Source organism: Megalopta genalis, chromosome 1 (assembly GCF_051020955.1).
Source record: "Megalopta genalis isolate 19385.01 chromosome 1, iyMegGena1_principal, whole genome shotgun sequence".
Classification (NCBI taxonomy): Eukaryota; Metazoa; Arthropoda; class Insecta; order Hymenoptera; family Halictidae; genus Megalopta; species Megalopta genalis.
In genome coordinates, this window is record NC_135013.1 from 14558912 (window position 1) to 14579129 (window position 20218).

Below are 20218 nucleotides of genomic sequence, written 5' to 3' on the forward strand. Positions count from 1 at the left end.
AAACGAAAAAAACAACCTATTTTCGATCGCTTCCGATCGCGAAGCTATGCGGTCTCGAAGAATCCGAACGGAGAAGCTTACCGAAATGCGTCGCCTATAGGACTCATACAGATCATCAGGTGAAGCTGATTTCGAACTCTTCCGATGAAAAACTGGTAGATAGCGTCTCTGTTTGTCTCGCTAATTCCTGCTTCCTTCGCAGCGGGTCTAGTGGCGATGATAACTTTTTCCAGTTCGTCCGCGTCGTACAAGTTTGGCACCTCCCCTTAACAATACAGAGTGTCCCAAAAATGTCTCGTAATCCGGAAATGGCGGGTTCCTCGGATCATTTGAAGCAACTTTTTCCTTTACCAAAATTTTCCCCGAGGCACCGTTAACGAGTTATGAATGGAAAACAGTGACCAATAAGAATCGAGTACGGCTGACGCGAGGCGGCCCAGCCAACTAGCGCACGAAGCCCAGTTCCGCTCGTTGGCTCGGCCGCCTCGCGCCAGCTGAATTGGGATTCGACCGCCTCGACCGCTGGCGCCGTTGGCTCGGCCGACTCGCGCCAGCTGAGCTCGCCTCTAATTGGTCACTGTTTTTCGTTAATAACTCGTTAACGGTGCCCCGGAGAAAACTTTGGTAAAGGAAAAAGTTGCTTCAAATGACCTGAGGAACCCGCCACTTTCGGATTGCGAGACATTTTTGGGACATTCTGTATAATTTAAATAATATAAAAATAATATAATATAATATTAATATAATTTAAATAATAAATTTGTGAATATCGTTTAAAGCAATGTTTAAACAGTTTATTCGTATATAGCATTGCAGCAGTTTTTCTTCTTTATTGTGACATATTGTGTTATAAGCTCGCCTCTCATTGGTCACTGTTTTTCGTTGATAACTCGTTAACGGTGCCTCGGAGAACATTTTTGAAAAGGAAAAAGTTGCTTCATATGACCCGAGGAACCCGCCACTTTCGGATTGCGAGATTTACGCATACGACACGATTCGTTCACCGAGTAAACATCCAATCGCGTTATATCTCGATGGAATAGCAACTTTACCAGTATTTAAGGTGTTGTTGATGTCCTCTAAAAAGTCCTCGAGCACGATTTGTGTATCGGTGAATAAGAAGCTCGTGTGTTTGGCGAGGGCACCCGGATCGAAATAGAAACGTCGCAGGTCCTCGTGCCACGCATTTTTGTCGTACGTCCGTGTTACTTGGATCTGATAGCAACTTCGAATACATATTCATAAACATTAGGATTATCGTTCGTTTCGATCCGATTCTACGATTTCAGCGGAGATACGAACTTGTAACCGTGCAAGTGAGACGCGAGCTTCGTTAGACTTTGCTTTCCCATTCCTCCGACACCGACGAGCAGTCCGTTGCCCCTTTCGGACCGGAGAATTCGCGCGAGCCTGCAGACGTGTTCAATGGCGTCCATGAAGAAGATTATTCCCATGTCTTTTCCCACGGAGAAACGATAATCTTCCAAGTAGTCCTGGACAAAGTTCACGCTCGGGAAGATATTTCAGCGAAATAAACGGCCGAGGAAAGACGCGTACAGCAAATTCTCTAAATTCATAAATTGTCCCTCAACGTGTAAACAGAAATTTGAGAAGAGGAAACACGATTATTCTCAAATTGTGCATTTCTGTTTGCAAGCTGAGGAACAATTGGAAACAATTGTACAATTGTTGTTGTACAATTGAACAATTGAACAATTTACTATACTCGTTGAAGTTCGAAATTCAAAGTAGTTTCACGTTGGATTCGTGGTACCTCCAATGTCCTTTTGACTTTCGAAATCTCGGTAAGTTCCTCATAAATTCTGTGTTCCTTGGGAGCCCCGAACGCCATGAAATCGCCAAACAACAGGGCCGGTGGTTTTTCGATGACTTTCTCGTCCGGAAGTCGTACCACCTCGCTGCCAAATGTGCTGGCGCAGATGTTGTTCAGAAGTCTGTAGAAATAACTCTTGTCCTCCACGTTTATCAGCCGATCGTGGAACACCCGAAGACATTCGTGGTAGAAGAGTCTGAGAGGGGGCGAATCGAACTGTTCAAGCCTTACTTATCGTTCGAAGCGACGCGAATCGTACACAATGCGTAATTATCCCCTTAACGCACAGTTTTTTTGAAAAAAAACCGGCCAAGGAAATAAATTTTTTTTATGTAAAAGAAACACAATTTAGAACATTGTCTTGGCAAAAAAATTAAAAAAGTACAAAAATAATTAAAATTTTAATTTTAATTTTGGATTTTGATCCACATTGCACAGAAAAGAGCCGAATACTGCAATGTTACACGTATATCGACTTTTTTATCTTTCTTTTCGAATTGCTATTTCGGAAAAAACATATTTTTATCGGTAAAAATATTTATTTATACTTTTACAACATAAATAATAATAATATTATACTTAGTATATTATTACTATTATTATTATTATTATTATTATTATTATTATTATTATTATTATTATTATTATTATTATTATTATTATTATTATTATTATCATTATTATTATTATCATTATACTAGTATAAAAAGGCTATATTTTATTCTTGAATAAATAAGTGTTACAGCTTACAATCCCATGTAAATGATAAATATCAATAAAACGATTTTTTTTCTTTGCTTTCACATTGTTATTCTCAATTCTCGAGTATATTCGAGCATGAAAAATTATAGCAGCATAAAATACAACGCCGCTCGAATTATCTCGAGTGTGCACAGTTTGGCCTGTTTAGCGCGCTCGAATTAACTCGAGCGTACAAGTTAAGGGGTTAATCAAAATACCTGTACATCTCTTGAGGCTGCTTTATAACCGTGGCGCGCACTTGCATGATCCCCTGAATGCATTTCGACAGATCGCGCAGATTGAAAATGTAGTGGCTCTTCTCCGGAGTCGGCAGAAGATCGTCCGCGATCCTCTGATACACGTCCACCGCGGCGTTTACTATCTTCTCCCCGATCATCTTCACCGACTCGACGAAATCGGTCAAGAAACCGTTCATTATCGCTCTAAACAATTATTTGATTTCCTTCACATTGAGCGACAATTTTTTCAATTAGGTTGCGGACGTTACTTGAAGATTCCTTTCAAGGTCAATTCGGAGGGCGCTGGGATCAGCAAGATCGCGAAGTGTCGGACGAATCTTGGAGTTAGCGGATTCCTGCCGCCCCCGGGTGGAGCGCACGCCACGGTATAGACGACGTCCTCCACGTCTTTCCAGAATAACTTGTCCCGGTCGTACATTCCGTCGAAATCCAGCAGCTGCCTGCACGGATCGATAGTACGTTTCTAACGATAACGCAAGATACAATATTCGAACAGGAACACCTAGACGATTTCTATCGTTTCTGGTGGTACTAATAAACGAAGCGATGTACAATGGTAGAAGATACTTTCTTCGGATTTCGCGAGCTTTTAACACGTTCGTCGCCGCGTCACCCAGATCTGGGTGACGGGTATGCTTCTGTGGAGGCCCCGTCACTCAAATATGGGCGACGCTCTTCTTATTCAATTTATAGGACTTTCAGTTGGATTTTAAAAGGAATAAAATGGAATAAGCACTGAAATATAAATATAGGATATACAACTTAAAAATACTAAAAATATTATACTATATACATATTATACTATACTTTTTACTAATTTATATTTAGTATAACACAGTACATTATACTATGTCGTATGCTGCGCGTTGAAACATTCTAAACAGATTTGAGGTGATTTTGGACAATTCGAACAATAGGTCGTAGTTTTTTCTACATTTTTGTTCGCTTCTTGACGTTCGGGTTATGTCAAGGTTAAATTTATTTAAAATTATTTATTTAAAAAATTTATCGCTCTGTTTATCGATCTGGGTGACGGGAATGCTTCCGCGGGGGCCCCGTCACCCAAATATGGGCGTCGCTCTTCTTATTCAATTTATAGAACTTTCAGTTAGATTTTAAAAGGAATAAAATGGAATGAGCACTGAAATATAAATATAGGATATACAACTTAAAAATACTAAAAATATTATACTATATACATATTATATTATACTTTTTACTCATTTATATTTAGTATAACACATTACATTATACTATGTCGTATGCTGCGCGTTGAAACATTCTAAACACATTTGAGATGATTTTGGACAATTCGAACGATAGGTCGTAGTTTCTTCTACATTTTTTTTCGCTTCTTGACGTTCAGGTTATGTCAAGGTTAAATTTATTCAAAATTATTTATTTAAAATATTTATCGCTTTGTTTATCGATCTGGGTGACGGGAATGCTTCCGCGGGGGGCCCGTCACCCAAATATGGGCGACGCTCTTCTTATTCGATTTATAGGACTTTCAGTTGGATTTTAAAAAGAATAAAATAGCATAAGCACTGAAATATAAATATAGGATATACAACTTAAAAATACTAAAAATATTATACTATATACATATTATACTATACTTTTTACTAATTTATATTTAGTATAACACAGTACATTATACTATGTCGTATGCTGCGCGTTGAAACATTCTAAACACATTTGAGATGATTTTGGACAATTCGAACGATAGGTCGTAGTTTTTTCTACATTTTTTTTCGCTTCTTGGTTATGTCAAGGTTAAATTTATTCAAAATTATTTATTTAAAAAATTTATCGCTCTGTTTATATTTCGGTGCTCCATTAGTCGGATTAGGGCCCCGCGAGAAACTCAACCGAATTGCGCTGGGCGACGAACGTGTTAAGCCCACCAAGTTTTCTCGCTCGATCATACGTCGAGGTGTCGCCATTAACGGAATGCAATGAATTTATAATGATCCGGTTTAAGCTGTTACCGTAAAAGTTCGATGGGCGGCTGAGATCCGTAAGTATCCAGTTTAGGCATATTGACGTCGTCGACGAATACACAGACTCGTTTACCAATCGGTGCCCCCAATACAGTCCTCTTTCTTCTTTCCAGCTTCGATTCGAGAATCTCTTGAGTCCTGCCGCTACTGGTCTGAGCCGAGAAGGCTAAAGTGATCGGCATCCAGAGTTGCGTCTCCTCCAAGTTTTTCAACACTATCTTTGCTATCAACGATTTTCCAACTCCTGTAAAAAACCATAGCGAACGTAAATCAGGCATAAATCCCTATGTTCTTAGGGAACTGGGTTTACGATTGTCGATAGAAATGTTGCTGACCAGTGTCTCCAGTGAAAAATACCGGTTTGTTTATCTCCACCAACTTCTGCATCATGTAACCGAATCGCACGGTGTCCACTGTCGGAACGAGGATGTCGAAGAAAGGTGTCTCGCTGTCGTACACGAATTCCGGCATGATATCTGTCCACGTGTCGAGTCGGTGGCCGGGAACGTTCACGAAAAGGTTCCACAGGTCGTCCGATGGCAACCTAAAATGTAAAGATTAACGAGATCGATCGATTCGAAGAGCAATAATATTCCAGTATGCGGTAATATTAATATTAATATAAAAAATGATAATTATAAATAATATAATAATAATATATTATAATATAATAATAATAATAATAATAATATATATTATTAATATATTAATAATATATTATTTATTTTTAATAATATATATTTTCATTATTATATATATATAATAATAATAAATAATATAAATAATAATTTTTATAATATTAATATTTAATTATTATTATTTTTAATTTATTATATTTATTTAATTATTATTATTATTAATTTAATAATTTATTTATATTTAGCGGTAATATTTACACTATGTCCTCGTTGCCCTCGAATTGGTTCCTCGTGAATTCTTCGAAGCTGGTCCGAGAGGCATCCACGACGTTACCACCGACCGCCCATAGGTAAGCAAACAGGAAGACCTGAGTGATGAACGATTTGATCCGTGCTTTGTCCGTGGTTCTTTCGATGGCCCCCGGCTCGCTGAGCAGACTCTCTATTACCGAGCAGGTCATAGCCGCTTTGCCGATGTCAACCTATCGACAAAACCAAGCACAAACGAAGCGGTGAAAAAGTGACGATACTTTAACGGAACACGATGTCTACCTGAGATATCGGAAACTCGCAATTCATTCTGCAGAAGACCAAGCCGGCTTCAAAGTATTTTGCGAAGAGATCAATGATAAACTGTCGATGTTCGTCTTTAACGAGAGCTTCCGAAAGAGTTGTTATCCAGGTCTTGACATACGGCATCCACTTCAATTCCGCAGGGTCCACGTACACCATACCTTGGCGAGACGAGAGAGGTATATTCGAGTCTGGTAGGTATATATATACAGGGTATCCCGAAAATGTCACGTAATCGGGAAATGGGAGGTTCCTGAGGTCATTTGAAGCAACTTTTTCCTTTGCGAAAATTTTCTCCGAGGCTTCGTTTACGAGTTATTAACGAAAAACACCGACCAATAAGAGGCGAGCTCGGCTGGCGCGTGCCGGCCGAGCCAACGGCGCCAGCGGTCGAGGCGGTCGAATCCCAGCTCAGCTGGCGCGAGGCGGCCGAGCCAACGGCACCAGCGGTCGAGGCGGTCGAATCCCAGCCAACGAGTGCACGGAGCCCAGTTCCGCTCATTGGCTCGGCCGTCTCGCGCCAAATGATCTCGCCTCTGATTGGTCACTGTTTTTCGTTAATAACTCGTAAACGAAGCCGCGGATTGCATTTTCGCTAAGGAAAAAGTTGCTTCAAATGACCTCAGGAATCCCCTGCTTTCGGATTGCGAGACATTTTTGGGACACCCTGTATATGTGTGTGTGTGTATGTGTAGAAATAACGATCGAATGTATTTTAGTGACTCTTTGTACCGCATCGACTAACGGTGGCCGGTGATGCTTGTGCGAGGTCTTGGACTTCGAACAGCATCCGCATGTACGGTGTGAATTTGATTCTCTCCGAGTTGGCCAGGCACAGCATCTTGTTGTCGTCCAAGACGGTGTTCATATTTTCGATCCATATGGCGTCGACGGGACCGTCGCAGACTATCCATTGGTGATCTGACGTGGAAAACTGACACGAGCATTCGTTTATTATTCGTTATTATAGTATAGCGCAGGGGTGGCCAAAGCGTCGACAGTTACCAAGATCTAAGCATTTTTTTTAAATTTCCGTTATAGTCTCAGATAAAAAAGTTAAAAAAAAGTAGAGCTTTTATTTCTTTTTTTTGTTATTCCAAATAATAGCAAAATTTTTAAAACGTAGTTTAGTCGTTTTCTAGTATACTAGTCCCTCTATCAACTAAAAAAAAAATTCAAATCGTTCATTCTAGTTTTAAAAAAGTTATTGCGTTTTAAAAAGTGTCCGGATAGTAATGGGGGTCACTGTATGTTATCGCCTGACTATTCTAGTATCCGAGCTATTTACGAAAGTACATTTCAAATATATATGTAGATATTTATAGGATATATTATAAAATATTTATTATAGAATATTTATAGAATATTTATAGAATATTTATAAAATATTTATAGAATATTATATAGAATATTATACAGAATATATAATAATATTTCCTACTAACTACTACCTACTAACTAATATTTCCTACACGAATGTGATTAGTAACTATTCTTAGTCGCCCGTCTGTCTGATATTGTCTAGGTTTATTTGAAATTTGAACTTATTTTTGCCTCTAAATTACTACTTTTCTTATGATCGCTTAACACGTACAATTTAATAATATTATAATAATGTAACACGTATAATTAATAATAATATATATATATATATATTATATATAATATATATTATAATATTATTATATATATATATATATATATTATTATATAATATATATTATAATATTATATATATATATATATTATTATATAATATATATTATAATATATATAATTAATAATAACATAATAATGTATAACACGTATAATTTAAAAAAATAGGTCGCCTGTAGTGTAATATAAAAAATTTGGCCATCCCTGGTATAGCGTATATGATCATTATCAGATTCTACCAACCGCACACGCATGGCGAACAGTGAATCCTATGAGTCCGTCGTGCCACTCGTTGGTCATCGTGTCCACTTGCCCGTACAGTTCGCCGATAGTGATCGCTTTCGGATTGATCGTGTACACGTGCACCGGTTGGTAAAGAGGTACGGGCACGGCCAATTTGTAAAGTTTCGTGTACGTGGTGGCAAGAGTCTGAACAAGAGAAAGAGGTCCTCGATTGTTTCCCGAAGGCCTAAAGCGCTAAGCCTCGATGTAGGCAAATAGACGACGAACGTAAGACGTAAATGACTCACTCGGAGAACCGTAGTCTTTCCGGAACCAGTTGGCCCGACCAGCATCACCCCGTGCCTCACTTGCAAGCACTCGTGCAGCTGAATAGCTTTCGTCAAGGTGCAACGTTCCGGTTGTAGATTACCTTCTTCCAGTACCTGAAACACCCCAAGCGTGTATCGACGTTACGTTGTTGAAAAGTATCGTTCCTCCAGAATTACCGCGACAGCTGTTTTCTCTAAGATGCCGTAATCCTCCTCGGGTATCACGATGCCTGGGAACAAGTCTCCCACGATGCCTTCGAACAGTTCGGCGTCATGCCGCAAGAACTTCGGTATGTTGCTCTCGTATAGAGCTCGGATCAAGACGACGTCTTCCGGTTTATCGGGATTGTTTCGCTTAAGACTGCCCGCCATCACCAACACGCTCTTTACCGCCCTTGAACGTCCAACGGAACAAACAGTTGACGACGAAGACGTGGAAACAAATACGGTGAACGGATGTTAGAAACCTCATTCCGAAATCGTAATGGTCCTGTTGAGAAAGTTGCTCGCTGCAAAGTGTGTACATCAAAGTCATCTTCTGCGACAACGGCCTCGACGACTCGAATCCCTCCGAATATAAAGTGACTTCTGCTATGAGTTCTATAAAAAGTATATAGTTCTATAAAGTAAGTTCTATAAAGTAAGTTCTATAAAGTAAGGTATAGTATAAGGTATAGTATAGTTCTATAAAGTAAGGTATAGTATAAGGTATAGTATAGTTCTATAAAGTAAAGTATAGTATAAGGTATAGTATAGTTCTATAAAGTAAGGTATAGTATAAGGTATAGTATAGTTCTATAAAGTAAGGTATAGTATAAGGTATAATATAGTTCTATAAAGTAAGGTATAGTATAAGGTATAGTATAGTTCTATAAAGTAAGGTATAGTATAAGGTATAGTATAGTTCTATAAAGTAAGGTATAGTATAAGGTATAGTATAGTTCTATAAAGTAAGGTATAGTATAAGGTATAGTATAGTTCTATAAAGTAAGGTATAGTATAAGGTATAATATAGTTCTATAAAGTAAGGTATAGTATAAGGTATAATATAGTTCTATAAAGTAAGGTATAGTATAAGGTATAGTATAAGGTATAGTATAGTTCTATAAAGTAAAGTATAGTATAAGGTATAGTATAGTTCTATAAAGTAAGGTATAGTATAAGGTATAGTATAGTTCTATAAAGTAAGGTATAGTATAAGGTATAGTATAGTTCTATAAAGTAAAGTATAGTATAAGGTATAGTATAGTTCTATAAAGTAAGGTATAGTATAAGGTATAGTATAGTTCTATAAAGTAAGGTGCTGCTCGATTGATTGGATATAAAAAAGAAAAAAACTATTTGCTAGAATTCGAATGAATCTCGCGCAGCGTACTGTAATCCGGAACCATCATGGCGAAGGGCCGGAACAGAGCCTTCAAGTTGTCCGGCAATTCGGTGCGACCCGCGTAACCGGGGTTCATGGTGATAAACGTCGAGCAAGACATGACGAGCTTCATCATTCGACCCTCGAACATGAACCTGACGCGGAAAGAAGAACTTAATTAATTGGACTGTATCGGTTACAATCGAGTTGCATTGGATCTCTGAAACGAACTCTTTGGCTCTAATGATCTTCGCGTTCCTGATCGTGATCAATTGCTGAGCTATCACGGACAGCACCTCTATGTCTATTCTATTGAATTCATCGAAGCAACACCAGGCTCCGGAAGTCGCCAATCCTGAGAAAAATCTGCCCATCATCTGCGATGAGAACATGGTAAAGGTACATGGTGTTGTATTCTGCCGTATTATAAATCATATATGGTAGATTATACAATTATCCCAAAAATGTCTCGCAATCCGAAAGTAGGGGATTCCTGAGGTGATTTGAAGCAACTTTTTCCTTAGCGAAAATGCAATCCGCGGCTTCGTTTACGAGTTATTAACGAAAAACGGTGACCAATCAGACGCGAGATCATTTGGCGCGAGACAGCCGAGCCAATGAGCGGAACTGGGCTCCGCGCACTCGTTAGCTGGGATTCGACCGCTCAACCGCTGGCGCCGTTGGCTCGGCCGCCTCGCGCCAGCTGAGCTGGAATTCGACCGCCTCGACCGCTGGCGCCGTTGGCTGGGCCGCCTCGCGCCAGCTGAGCTGGAATTCGACCGCTCGACCGCTGGCGCCGTTGACTCGGCCGCCTCGCGCCAGCTGAGGTCGCCTCTCATTGGTCACTGTTATTCGTTAATAACTCGTAAACGAAGCCTCGGAGAATATTTTCGCAAAGGAAAAAGTTGCTTCAAATGACCTCAGGAACCTACCATTCCCAGATTGCGAGACATTTTCGGGATACCCTGTAGATCATAGACTATATGTCATAGTTCCTTGATTTGAACGAGTCGGCCGAATACGAACGTACTCTGTAATCAAGACCTTCCGAGCAGTTAAAAACGACACACTGAACGGCACATGCTTTAGCCAGATCTTTGGTGGTCTCTGTCTTCCCGGTTCCGGCTGGGCCGGCAGGAGCCCCGCCTGTCGAATGTAGACGTGTTAGACTGTGTGCTTTTTTTCGAAACATTCAACTGCTTTACCGAGATCCAACTGCAGGGCTCCCATCAGGCACAAGTAGCATCTGTCTGTAAGGGGTGTGATCACGAGTCTCTTCTGTGCACCTAGGTATTCGTATCCATAAATGTATTCGGCGTTGCTCATACGTGCCAGGCAATTGTCAACTTCCGCGTCCCAGTAATAGCGCAACGCTTTTGTCCATTCGAAGCTCGTGCTGTGGAAGCAGAGACATGCGGAGCGAAACGTTCGCAAAGAACGGAATTACAAAGCAATATACAATAGAATTACAATTAAAAAAAAGATAAAAGCAATATGCAATATGCAATTATAAACAAGTATACAAGTAGTTCGAATATATTGCAACAGGAAACTAATGTTACTTCGTTTAATATACGCGTAGAATTGGATTTTCAAATTCGCGTATTCGTTAATAGAAAATTGTAACGAAGTAAGTTCTGCACACGATTTATTTCTCATCCGGATGCATCTTTAACACTGGATTGGCCAAGGAAGTCATTTTGACTGCTTTTTAATTTCATTTAGAAAATTAATTTAAATTAAAAAAAAAATTATTTAAATTAATTTAATAAATAATAATCGTGTTAAAGGACGTAAGGGATATGTTTGTTGGAGATATATGAAGAATATTATCAATAACCTTGACATAACCTTGACATATCAAGGTCATGCCAAGGTTATGTCAAGGTCATATGAAGGTCATGTCAAGGTCATGTCAAGGTTATGTCAAGGTCATATGAAGGTCATGTCAAGGTCATATCAAGGTTATGTCAAGGTTATTGATAATATTCTTCATATTTCTCTGTAACAAACATATCTCTCTGTGACATAACCTTCATATTTCTCTGTGACATAACCTTGACATAACCTTGATATGACCTTGATATGTCAAGGTTATGTCAAGGTTATGTGTAGGTTATTGTTCATATTTCTCTAATAAACATATCCCATACGTCCTTTACTTCAAATGACCTCAGCTACCCCTCATTTTCGGCTGTTAAAATAATTGTGGAACACCCTGTATATATGTGTTATACCTATATTGCTCAAAAGCAGTCGTTTTGACTGGTTGGGAAATTTAAAATAATCAAATGACTCTTATTATTGAATTGAGTAAATTTCTTATATGACCAGTTCGGCTCTGTATTGAAATAACGTTTTTCACTTTTTTCGGTTACCGTTACATGATAACATACAAGTACATGAGAAATTGTCGATTTGGGCGTATACTAGATAAGTTGCAGTTGCTCAATAAGCTAAAGTAGTACTTGTTATTCGTATCTTTATGTTATTCGTATCTTAAATTTTTTTATTGTTAATATTTACTAATAACCTGTTATATAACTGTTATTATAATAAAATATATATAATAAAATAATGTTATGTAAAATATTAAAAATTAATTTTAAACAAATTTCATTGACACATTAGTTATTCTCTTTCATAATGCAGTCATTTTAACTGCTTTTGGGCAATATAGATATGTACTAAGTTTCAGTCTTTCTAGTGTTAAAAATGAACCGAATCAGATCAGTTTATCTCGCAAAGGTCTCACCTGGACGACACGTTGTTTTCGACTAAACTAGTCACGATATCTCTGGCGTGAACGTCAATCGTAATTAAATTAATTATAACGTCGCGGATCAGTTTTGGTAATTCTCCTCTGACCATTCCGGCCAATTCATTCAAATTCTACAGTAACGTAAAAACAGAGTGATGCTTTAGTGGGTACGCAAGCAACCGTTGTTATAAAAACGTTGTTATGAAATATTCGAACGAAAGGTTACTGAACCGCGAAACACTGCAACTCGAACGTTTTCATCAAGTCGAACACGCGACCTTCGGATTCCAAGATCATGTCTATATTAAGGGTCCAAAAGATCTGGGAGACGGTGAGGACTATCTGGAACGGACAGAACCGGGATACAGTGGTGTAACGGTCTGTAACAGACTCGTTGAGATGTACACGTATACAAGACGGTCCACAACGGTTCAAAAATTCGTACTTTTTATTACTAATTATCATAAAATAAAATTAGTCAAGAGAGCCAACAAATTAGCGGGTTCGGGTTTTGAACCGTAGGAAACGCTTTTAACCTGAGAAGGATGCAACGACAGGAATTGTTGTCGTCCCTTCGCTTCGTAATCCTTAATTCCCTGTTTCATTCTTCTCCTTAAAGTCGAAAACATAGCTTCCTCCACTCTAGCCAACCAATCTTCCACGTTGCCCCTGGCTTTGAGACCTGTCCCGAGAGGAACTCTTTCGCCTTCCGGTGAAAGCATCGCCACTATGTCTGTGGTCAAGATTTGCTCGTCGCCGGTTTCGCTATCCTTCAGCGCGAATTCCAATCTGTGTATCGCGTCGAAACATTTCTGCAAGTGTCTCTGCACGGCATGGGGATTCTTCGTCTATTTGACAGCAACAAAGATTAAAGTCGGCCACCTGACCCAGCGTCGGGTTCTGCGTTTGGGAAATACCAGGAGAAATGCCGAGTTCTCACGAATTATCGGTCGGTACCTGAGCCAGAATCTCCAGAAGTTCGTCGTTCGACAAGAAGAAGAACCGCGGGAACGCCATCCGTTTCGTTTCGAGGTACGCCAACAGGCACTTCATCACCTCGTCCAATCTTCTATTGTTCTCTTCGAATTGTTCGAGCAAGCCCGGTTGAGTGCAACAAGCCATTGCCAGAGGCATCTGAAGATATAATTGCAACGTGTAGTAATAGTAATAATAACAACGACAACGATGAATGTTTTTAATTATTTTGCGGTCGCAGAGGTCGCGGCCATAGGTACCTTGTGAGTTCGTCTCATGAGATCTTTCCAGAACTTGTCGACCTCGATGAACAACTTCGCCTCTGTCGGGAGCTGTCTTTGAATGTCGGGCGCCGAGAAAATTGCCTCGAGATACATCCATTGTTGCTGCAAATACTGCCAGGCTTCCTGTACACGCGCATATTGACTGTAACTCGATAATCTGAACTTGTGAACAGTGAATAGTATTGCGTAATATTTTTAGCAAAGTTATCGTACACTAGTGGTCTTGGTTTTGAATGTGTATCAACACTTTAATATGGTTTAATTGATAAATTTATGTCTCAACTTCACCTATGATTTAAATAATCTTTAATATAATTATAATTTATTCCAAATAAAAACGTGGAACATCATGATTTTGCCTAATAGAATATAATTTATTAATCGTTTCTTTTTATGCAGAAAGGATATAAAAAGAAAATCATGATGTTTCTTATTTTTATTACTAATATAATATTACTATTATAATATACATACTATATATATACTAATAATAATAGTATATATATATACTATTATTATTATTATTATTATTATATATATACTATATATAATTACTATAATATATATTATATTATAATATATATATATATATTATTACTAATATAATATTACTATTATACTATTACTATTATATATATACTATTATTATTAATATATATTATTATTATAATTATTATTATATATATACTATTATTATTATATTATATATACTATTACTATTATTATTATACTAAATTATATAATATTACTAAAACCTAGCACATTGTATTGCAAATTATTTACGTAAAATAAAAACTCTCAGTCATTTAGATAACAAATTTGGTACGAATGTGAATTAAAACGTACACGGATTGTAACACGGGACATGTAAACTCCGCGTGCACGCGTGTATTTTAGATAGACGTGAAATGGAGATCACTACCGTGCACGTACCAGAGTAACGATGAAGAGATCAAGCTTCTTAACCCATTCGTCGACCAGGGGCTGGATGGGTCCCACGCGACGCGACGCGTTAATCGTCTGCAGGTTGATGTTGCTTTCGTTCATCGCCGTTTCAACCTCTTCCATGCTACCCAGAATATAAACGTCTTTCTCATCCTTGTGAGCGACAACAATGAACTTCAGCTCTTCCCACAGATTCACGACCTTGTTCAGCATTTTCTCCAGGTTGGCCTCGGAGCTCGCCACGGCAGCGATTTCCATCAGTTCCTCGGGTTTCTGGAATGCGCCGAGATCTTCCATCAACGTCCAGGTCTTCTTTTCGTCGGGCTTGAACGCATAGTTCAGTATGTCTTCTATCCTCTCCCAATGCCTGTCTCGCAGATCCGGATTCCTCAAGTAACCGAGGATCGGCAGTTTGTTCCTCAACGATTCGACGTTGTCTTTCAGTCCGGGGACGATATTGTTCGGCGGCAAGCCTCTCTCCAATTGGATCAGATTCTTCATCGTGCGCATCGTGAACGTTGTGATATCTTCTACGTTCAACGTATCGAAGTCGAGCGCGTGCCATTCGAACACTGCGTGCTCCCATTCTTGCAGCGTCTCCCACAACAAGGTGCGAAGCCGCAGCTCGTTCGTCACTTGATCCAAGACGTCGAATCTTGTCTGCTCGAGCTGTAGTAATTAATAATTGTAGACGAGCACATGTCGCGTGTCGGTTCAGCTTGTCTAGCTGCTCGGATTGTTCTCTTTCGACGAAGAAAGAAGGAAAGAGGGAAAGGCAAGAAACAAATGGCACCTTGAAAGTCCTCTGATGCGCGTGGTACTCCTCCGCAGTGGCGGCACAGGCATTCAATCTGTCGCCGAGGTCTTTCAATGTATTCAAACAGGCCACTTCGTCGCTCTGAGAGTCCAGCAGCCAAGGTTGCTGTTGACAAACGATGGAAGCGGAGCTGTCGGCGAACGCGAGAACAACTTGCTGCCGCAACCGAATCAGTAAACACTTACCGTTAACTCGTCGCGGATCTCCGATATCTTTTCGTTCAACTCTGTGATGTCTTTCTGGAGCTGAGAATTGAACTTGTTGATCAACTTCGCTCGATCTTCCAACACGTTCTCCATCACCAGACGTAAACTGGTGAACTGCGTTCCGATGCCCTGTGAACAGCAACCATGAATACCGTTGTAACAATACGTCGGAGTAACGACACTCTCGTGGGGTCGTAACTACCGATCAGTTACCAAATAGTTGGCCATGTCCACCGACGGTATAGGAAAACCGAATTCCTCCATCAAGTCGTACAGCTCCTTTACGTAATCCAGCTGCGCCTCCATCTCGTCGACAAGTTCTCGAGCTTTGTCGACGAACATTATGTATTTGACGTACTCCTCCGTCGTGACGGGCGCGGACTCGAGGTATTTAATGGACTCGATGGCTTTTGTTAGGAGAGCGTCGACTCTCGTTTTACCTATACTAACGGCGGAATGAGGAAGACAAGCAAGAGTAGTATAAGTAGTAGTAGCAGCAGTAGTAGTAGTAGTAGTAGTAGTAGTAGTAGTAGTAGTATCAGTAGTAGTAGTAGTAGTAGTAGTAGCAGTAGTAGTAGCAGTAGTAGTAGCAGTAGTAGTAGTAGTAGTAGTAGTAGTAGCAGTAGCAGTAGCAGTAGTAGTAGCAGTAGCAGTAGCAGTAGTAGGAGTAGTAGCAGTAGCAGTAGTAGTAGCAGTAGCAGTAGCAGTAGTAGGAGTAGTAGCAGTAGCAGTAGTAGCAGCAGTAGCAGTAGCAGTAGTAGCAGTAGCAGTAGTAGTAGCAGCAGTAGCAGTAGCAGTAGCAGTAGCAGCAGTAGCAGTAGTAGTAGTAGTAGCAGTAGTAGTAGTAGTAGTAGTAGCAGTAGTAGTAGTAGTAGTAGTAGTAGTAGTATATATATATATAAATAGTAGTAGTAGGAATAGTATATATATATAAGTAGTAGTATAATGCAATACGACGAGACGAAAAGGTTCGACAAAGACACCCACCCGGGCATAACAGCCTCAAGGACGCCGATCTTTCCTCTGGGAGCGAGCTGCGCCGCCACCTTAAATCGCTCGAGCTGAACGAGGAACAGGCCCAATCGTTGATGCTCGATAACTTTGCCGATTAGATCCACCTCCCTCCTGTACCGGATGCTCCAATCCCGGAATAATTTGCAATCTCGATTGTCGCGGATAATATTCTCGTCCAACGTAGTGTCCTCCAGATAGAATTCACGGATCTCGTCGAAACGGCGGCAATAACGTTTCACGACATCGAAGATGCGATCCCAAATCTCGGCCATCCGTTTCTTGAGTGCGTGCGTGATCGGATCTTGCTTGAGAACGTCGTGCATATCCGGGGGAAGGCCCGAAATCCGGTCTTCTATTTTGTGATTGATCATTGGCCTCGAATAAGAAAAATTCTACGTGCAGTCGTACAGTCGGGACACGACAGAACATCGATATTCCGGTACGATACCTGGTGAACGAGTTGAAGAACGGATCGGAGAGAAGAGGTTTCACGGCGTATATGTTCTCCTCCCACATGATTTGGATAGTTTGTATCACGAAACGAAAGATGGCTTCGGTTGGATCCATTACGACATCCGAGGACGGCAGAATTAGCAGATCCACCACGAAGTATGGCTGCCGGAAGAATTTTGTTGGAATACGATCTGCTGTACAGGTGAAATTGCAAGAAGGAAATTTGAATAGCATAAACCTGCAGACGGTGTATCGAGGACTCGGTTTCTTTTATGGGAACGTCGATCGTATCGTTATCGATCAACTCGTCCTCCGGCAAAGAATCCACGTGACTCTCCAAAGCTTTTATAAACTCCACGTAGGAGTTTATCAAGAGACCGTGCATCATGTTCGCTTGCATGTAATCGATCAGATGGACGAAGCTGAATAGAAAACAACATCGAAATATTTGTGCGTCTTTTCCCTCGTTCCGGTGAAGTGTATTCGGGACAACGTACCAGGAAAGTCTGTAACATTTGTTCCTCTTCCTCGCTTGCTCGATGTAACTCATCTTGAGCACCCCGTCTTTCGGCATCTTGAACTTGACTGCACTGAATTCGCCTAGAGAAAACGAAACATTTGAATCGCAGAACCAACAACTGTTTCAGATCGGTCGAAATGTGTACATGTCTGGCATTTTCGATGCTATTGAAAATGGGTAATTTGTATGTTTCACGGCCTTGTCCGTTTTTTTAGGTAAGACGGCCCTTGCGGCCCATCTGCAGGGCACGTGAGCGCCGAACGAGCGTCGACTCGAGTCGAGCAAATCTTGACTCGAAAGTCCGTTACACGGATTGGTTATTTATGACCACTAAAGATTTTCCGACCCACAGTTTGCGGGTCTTCCGCGTTTTTAGTCAGTCGTCGGTGAGCAGCTTACGAGTACACTCGTTGTCTCTAAGCTCTTACGTGCAAGCCTGCAGATTAGATCTTGCGTTTCCGTGTGTTCAATAAACATACTTTTACCTAAAACTCTGCCTTTAATTATTAGCAAGCAAATAATCAACAAAATGGTTACCCAATTTGCCAAAAGCAGTCTGCTCTATCGTTATATTGGAATCGTCCGGAGTGTATCCAGCTCGTAGCAGCGCGCCCAGACAGGCATTGTTGATGATATCTTTCGCCAATACTCGAAACTCGTCCAGCTTCTGTCTCGTTTGTTCCAAACTCGCGAGCTACGCAGATAGAAGAAGAACATTGTTCGAACGTGCTTTTACGTACGACGGTTAATTAATCGAGTGCTGCGTTAAGACCTGCTTCTCCACAAAATAAAAGAGCAACAGTTTCTCGGTGGTGGTACCGTCGAAGAAGCTCGACTCGAGAAAAACCGAGCACATCGATTTAATCTCCAACAGAGCCTTGCTGAGAATCGGATCCGATATAAAAAGATTGTCTTCCAAATAACTGCTCGCTTCCAGGAACTTCCTGCAGGAGACCGATTTCCTCCAAACGAAGAAGGCCTTCCACTTACGGTATATCACGAAGGATCTTATCTGAAATAAAGTATAAGTGATTAGGTGAATAAAGGTTGCTTGAAAATTGCGAATTGTCTACCTTTATTAGTTCCAAATAAAAATGGTATTCCCTTTCCCATTGTTCGATCGGCGTGAAACTGACTTCGTCGGGCGAGTATTGCGTTACCCCGTTTGCGCTAATTGTCATGTAGGTTTTTCCTATGTCCTCGTAATTCACGACCCTGAAAAGCACCGGACCGCAAAAACGCACCATGAAATCTCCTTCGTAACACGGACATAGAAATTCAAAGAGATCGTAGGTATATTCACTTGAGAGCGTAGGGGGTGAAGTACTTCGAGGATCGTTCTACAGCGTAGATCATGTAGAAAAATCCAATTTTCGGATCGTCTCGCAGCTGCTGGATCAGCTCCAGCTGATCGACCAACGGAGGTGCGTCGGCATCCTTTGGGACCTCTTCGTGTTCGATAAGAGTACAGTGAAAGAAAATTCGTTCCGATTACAATTGTGCCCAAGTTTGTCTTTGTTGCTACGCGTGTATAATTTTAATTCGTCATTATAAATAATTATTCATTATAAATAATATTTTCATTATAAATCGATTTAAATGTGTCGCATAGAATTTTCGTTACTCGAGATCTTCCATGTCCGTTCAGAAGCAACCTTGGCTGACTCGGAATCAACTTCCGGCTTCTCTAACGGAATATACGGTTTGCAGACTTCTCTTCTAATCTTTTCCTGTTGCCCGCCGAATCCAGTCTACGAAAGCAATTTTCTTTAGACGCCGCGAAAGAGCCCTGTAACCCACAACCCTCAGCCCTGAAGCTCACCAGTGGCTCCAGCACCTTGGGCTTGTGATCGATCTTCTCGAGCAGCTTCTTATGTGGCACGAAGAAGGGAATTTCATCTTTTCCTCTGGTAAGATTCAAAAAAAGGCAGCGAAAATATATCTATCAAGAGTCAATTCCTAGTGCGATAGAGTATACGCGATACGGTCGAAAAATGACACGATTACTTCTTATAACCAGCAGGCGGTCTTCGGCAGAGTCTTGACGCAAAATTCTTCGCAACCGTTGCATCCGTCACGGTGAATTGGGAAACGTGTTCGGCGATAGCGCTACCGCTAATCGGATCCATCGATACACCGTGTTTGTGTTCATCGTGCTTCCGATGCTTATCCATTTTATCATTCTCCGTGAAACGACAGGTATCGCACAATAAGTTAATCGCTCGACTTCTCGTTGAACGCTGGTCGCGTATTGGCGTATCGATTAAACAAGCAAAAGTTATTCATTTTCGTTTCGCGGGCAGATTATCGGAACGTCACCATCTATACATATGTATATGAGTTCATTTCCGAACATTCAAGAGACTGCTTATGCAATCGGAATGAAATCGGCTCCGACCTATCGAAAAATAAATTAAATAATTCAGAAAAAAGAAATCCTCACGTTTTCGGCGAAACGATGGAACACTGACATGATCTTAACTTGTCCACTTCTTGAAAGTAAACATTTTTTATCGAGTTCTTATTCAAGCAGACTTTGAGTCCGATACTTCATACACGCGAAAAAAGAAAAAAAATAAATCAAAGTTTATCGTCTTGTTCTTTTCGCGAAATAAACTGTG

The 20218-nt window shown here is 40.3% G+C and overlaps 1 protein-coding gene across 1 annotated transcript in view; it reads right to left on the bottom strand.

Annotated features, from left to right (window-relative positions):
- Dhc16F (Dynein heavy chain at 16F) overlaps positions 1–19981 on the bottom strand; it is a 31732-nt gene extending 11751 nt beyond the window's left edge. The window contains exons 1-39 of the mRNA XM_076521810.1: positions 19605–19981; positions 19420–19504; positions 19222–19348; positions 18901–19045; positions 18671–18812; positions 18370–18609; positions 18135–18291; positions 17575–17677; positions 17316–17499; positions 17073–17239; positions 16598–16999; positions 15824–16055; positions 15590–15739; positions 15381–15509; positions 14576–15256; positions 13619–13765; positions 13341–13517; positions 12920–13231; positions 12615–12725; positions 12378–12514; positions 10828–11018; positions 10653–10768; positions 9854–9999; positions 9632–9777; positions 8724–8856; positions 8434–8650; positions 8236–8370; positions 7949–8134; positions 6782–6983; positions 6029–6210; positions 5735–5958; positions 5174–5382; positions 4827–5082; positions 3084–3275; positions 2794–3018; positions 1775–2030; positions 1303–1493; positions 1053–1225; positions 82–265 (exon numbers count right to left, since the gene is read on the bottom strand). Of these exons, the coding sequence (XP_076377925.1) occupies positions 82–265; positions 1053–1225; positions 1303–1493; positions 1775–2030; positions 2794–3018; positions 3084–3275; positions 4827–5082; positions 5174–5382; positions 5735–5958; positions 6029–6210; positions 6782–6983; positions 7949–8134; positions 8236–8370; positions 8434–8650; positions 8724–8856; positions 9632–9777; positions 9854–9999; positions 10653–10768; positions 10828–11018; positions 12378–12514; positions 12615–12725; positions 12920–13231; positions 13341–13517; positions 13619–13765; positions 14576–15256; positions 15381–15509; positions 15590–15739; positions 15824–16055; positions 16598–16999; positions 17073–17239; positions 17316–17499; positions 17575–17677; positions 18135–18291; positions 18370–18609; positions 18671–18812; positions 18901–19045; positions 19222–19348; positions 19420–19504; positions 19605–19771 (7559 nt within the window). The 5' untranslated portion in view covers positions 19772–19981. The remainder of the gene's footprint in view (positions 1–81; positions 266–1052; positions 1226–1302; positions 1494–1774; positions 2031–2793; positions 3019–3083; positions 3276–4826; positions 5083–5173; positions 5383–5734; positions 5959–6028; positions 6211–6781; positions 6984–7948; positions 8135–8235; positions 8371–8433; positions 8651–8723; positions 8857–9631; positions 9778–9853; positions 10000–10652; positions 10769–10827; positions 11019–12377; positions 12515–12614; positions 12726–12919; positions 13232–13340; positions 13518–13618; positions 13766–14575; positions 15257–15380; positions 15510–15589; positions 15740–15823; positions 16056–16597; positions 17000–17072; positions 17240–17315; positions 17500–17574; positions 17678–18134; positions 18292–18369; positions 18610–18670; positions 18813–18900; positions 19046–19221; positions 19349–19419; positions 19505–19604) is intronic.
- Between the last annotated feature and the right edge of the window lie 237 nt (positions 19982–20218).